This window comes from Cucurbita moschata, unplaced genomic scaffold (genome assembly GCF_002738365.1).
Source record: "Cucurbita moschata cultivar Rifu unplaced genomic scaffold, Cmos_1.0 Cmo_Scf00008, whole genome shotgun sequence".
Classification (NCBI taxonomy): Eukaryota; Viridiplantae; Streptophyta; class Magnoliopsida; order Cucurbitales; family Cucurbitaceae; genus Cucurbita; species Cucurbita moschata.
Genome location: NW_019268524.1, coordinates 2,110,191 through 2,112,428, shown reverse-complemented (window position 1 = coordinate 2,112,428; position 2,238 = coordinate 2,110,191). Strand labels below are relative to the sequence as shown.

The 2,238-nt window shown below is 46.4% G+C and overlaps 1 protein-coding gene across 2 annotated transcripts in view; it reads left to right on the top strand.

Moving 5' to 3' along the window:
* Nucleotides 1-2,238, top strand: part of LOC111446355 (cryptochrome-1-like) — a 4,239-nt gene extending 2,001 nt beyond the window's left edge. The window contains exons 3-5 of one of the 2 annotated variants that reach the window (XM_023085139.1): nucleotides 68-774; nucleotides 925-1,733; nucleotides 1,838-2,238. In XM_023085139.1, coding sequence (XP_022940907.1) covers nucleotides 68-774; nucleotides 925-1,733; nucleotides 1,838-1,841 — 1,520 coding nt within the window. In that variant the 3' untranslated portion in view covers nucleotides 1,842-2,238. Of the gene's footprint in view, nucleotides 1-67; nucleotides 775-924; nucleotides 1,738-1,837 lie in introns of those variants that run through there. The other variant, XM_023085140.1, reaches the window with a different exon arrangement.

Sequence of the window (2,238 nt, the reverse complement as noted above, 5' to 3'; positions counted from 1 at the left end):
CCCCCCCCCCCCCCCCCCTCCCTTTAAGACGTATGCTTTACTCAAAGTGTTGTCTTTGCTCGTCCAGGTGATGCATCGAGGTGCCCAAGCGACACGTTGGTATTTGAAGACGAATTGGAGAAGGGAAGCAACGCACTTCTCGCCCGAGCATGGTCTCCTGGATGGAGCAATGCAGATAAGGCTTTAACCACGTTCATTAATGGACCGTTGATCGAGTACTCAAAAAACCGTAGGAAGGCGGATAGTGCAACCACCTCGTTTCTGTCTCCTCACTTGCATTTCGGGGAGGTAAGCGTGCGAAAAGTGTTTCATCTCGTTCGAATGAAGCAGGTTTTATGGGCGAATGAAGGAAACGAGGTCGGTGAAGAGAGTGTCAACTTGTTTCTCAAATCTATTGGCCTAAGAGAATACTCAAGATACATGAGTTTCAACCATCCGTACAGCCATGAAAGGCCACTTCTTGGACACCTTAAATTCTTCCCTTGGGTTGTGGAGGAAGGCTATTTTAAGGCATGGAGGCAAGGAAGAACCGGTTATCCATTAGTCGATGCTGGTATGAGGGAATTGTGGGCGACTGGGTGGCTGCACGATCGGATCCGAGTCGTCGTTTCTAGCTTCTTTGTGAAGGTTCTGCAACTTCCGTGGAGATGGGGAATGAAGTATTTCTGGGATACGCTCTTGGATGCAGATCTCGAAAGCGATGCTCTTGGTTGGCAATACATATCTGGCACACTTCCCGACAGTCGGGAATTTGATCGTATCGACAATCCACAGGTGCGCACACCTTTGGCGTTCTTCCTCTTTGTGCAAAAAGGTTTCTTATGGAGCGTTTTAGACATGAAGCTTTCTAAAAATGGTCTTGTTTTAATATCTGCAATGTGTTTCTGGATGTAATTATCTGTACTAATACTTGGTTTTGTACAGCTCGAGGGTTATAAGTTCGATCCGTACGGAGAATACGTCCGGAGATGGCTTCCTGAACTTTCTAGATTACCAACTGAATGGATCCATCATCCATGGAATGCACCAGAGTCTGTACTCCAAGCTGCTGGGATCGAGCTCGGATCGAACTACCCTCTTCCCATTGTAGGATTGGATGCAGCTAAGGCTCGGCTGGAAGAAGCGCTGTCGGAGATGTGGCAACAAGAAGCAGCTTCAAGAGCTGTGATCGAGAATGGAACTGAAGAGGGACTCGGAGACTCATCCGAGTCGATCCCAATTGCATTTCCTCAGGACATAGCCATGGAGGATGAAGACCTTGAGCCTGCTAGGATGAATGCTCATACAATTCGGTGCTTCGAGGATCAGATGGTACCGAGCATGACGAGTTCGGTGAGATTAGAAGACGACCATTCTTTGAATTCAATGAACATTCGAAGTACAGCAGAAGATGGTAGAGCAGAAGTACCAACAGATCTAAATCTAAACCAAGAGCCAACAAGAGATGCAAATCGCAGAGTTCAACCGACTGCTCCGATGAACGCTCGACTTCCATATACTGCAGGTATAGGCTTAAGAAGTGGTGCTGAAGACTCCACTGCAGAGTCTTTTTCGAGTAGCGATAGTCGAAGAGAAAGAGACGGCGGTGTGGTTCCGGTTTGGTCTCCACCAAGTTCGAGTTACGGCGAGCAGTTTGTGGTCGATGAAAACGGCATTGGAACAAGCTCTTCGTTCTTGCAGGGGCATCAACAGACTCATCAAATAATCAATTGGAGGCGGCTATCTCAAACCGGGTAACAATGTCTCGAAAATCTTCTACCGAAAAACATGAACATACGGCTGCATATCGTCGTCGTCGTCGTCCTAAATTCAAATGTTTGTTTACTTTTCTTAACAGGTGAGGACTAGCAGGCAGGCAGGCAGACAGACAGACAGACAAAGGAGGAGGACAAATGCTATCCTGTTCTATTAGCTCTGGTCAGTCAGCAACACACTAACATGTTCTTCTACTTGATCCACCGATCTGACTTGACCATTGGTTACTGTCATGTGTATGAAATACCTAACTCATAGCTGCAGTTCATCGCTCGATCATCTCGCTCGTTCCATTCCGTTATTACGGTTGTATCATAACTCTTGCTATGCTGTATAGTGAAATTTGTAATTTGTGTAGCTGTAACCGAAGCATAGAGAACTGGAATAGTGATTCTCATCGTCTTCGAATAAACTCAAGTTTGCGATTAGCCCGGATTCTTGTAAGCTCGTGCTTAAGCTATCGAAATATTTCTCTATCTTGCT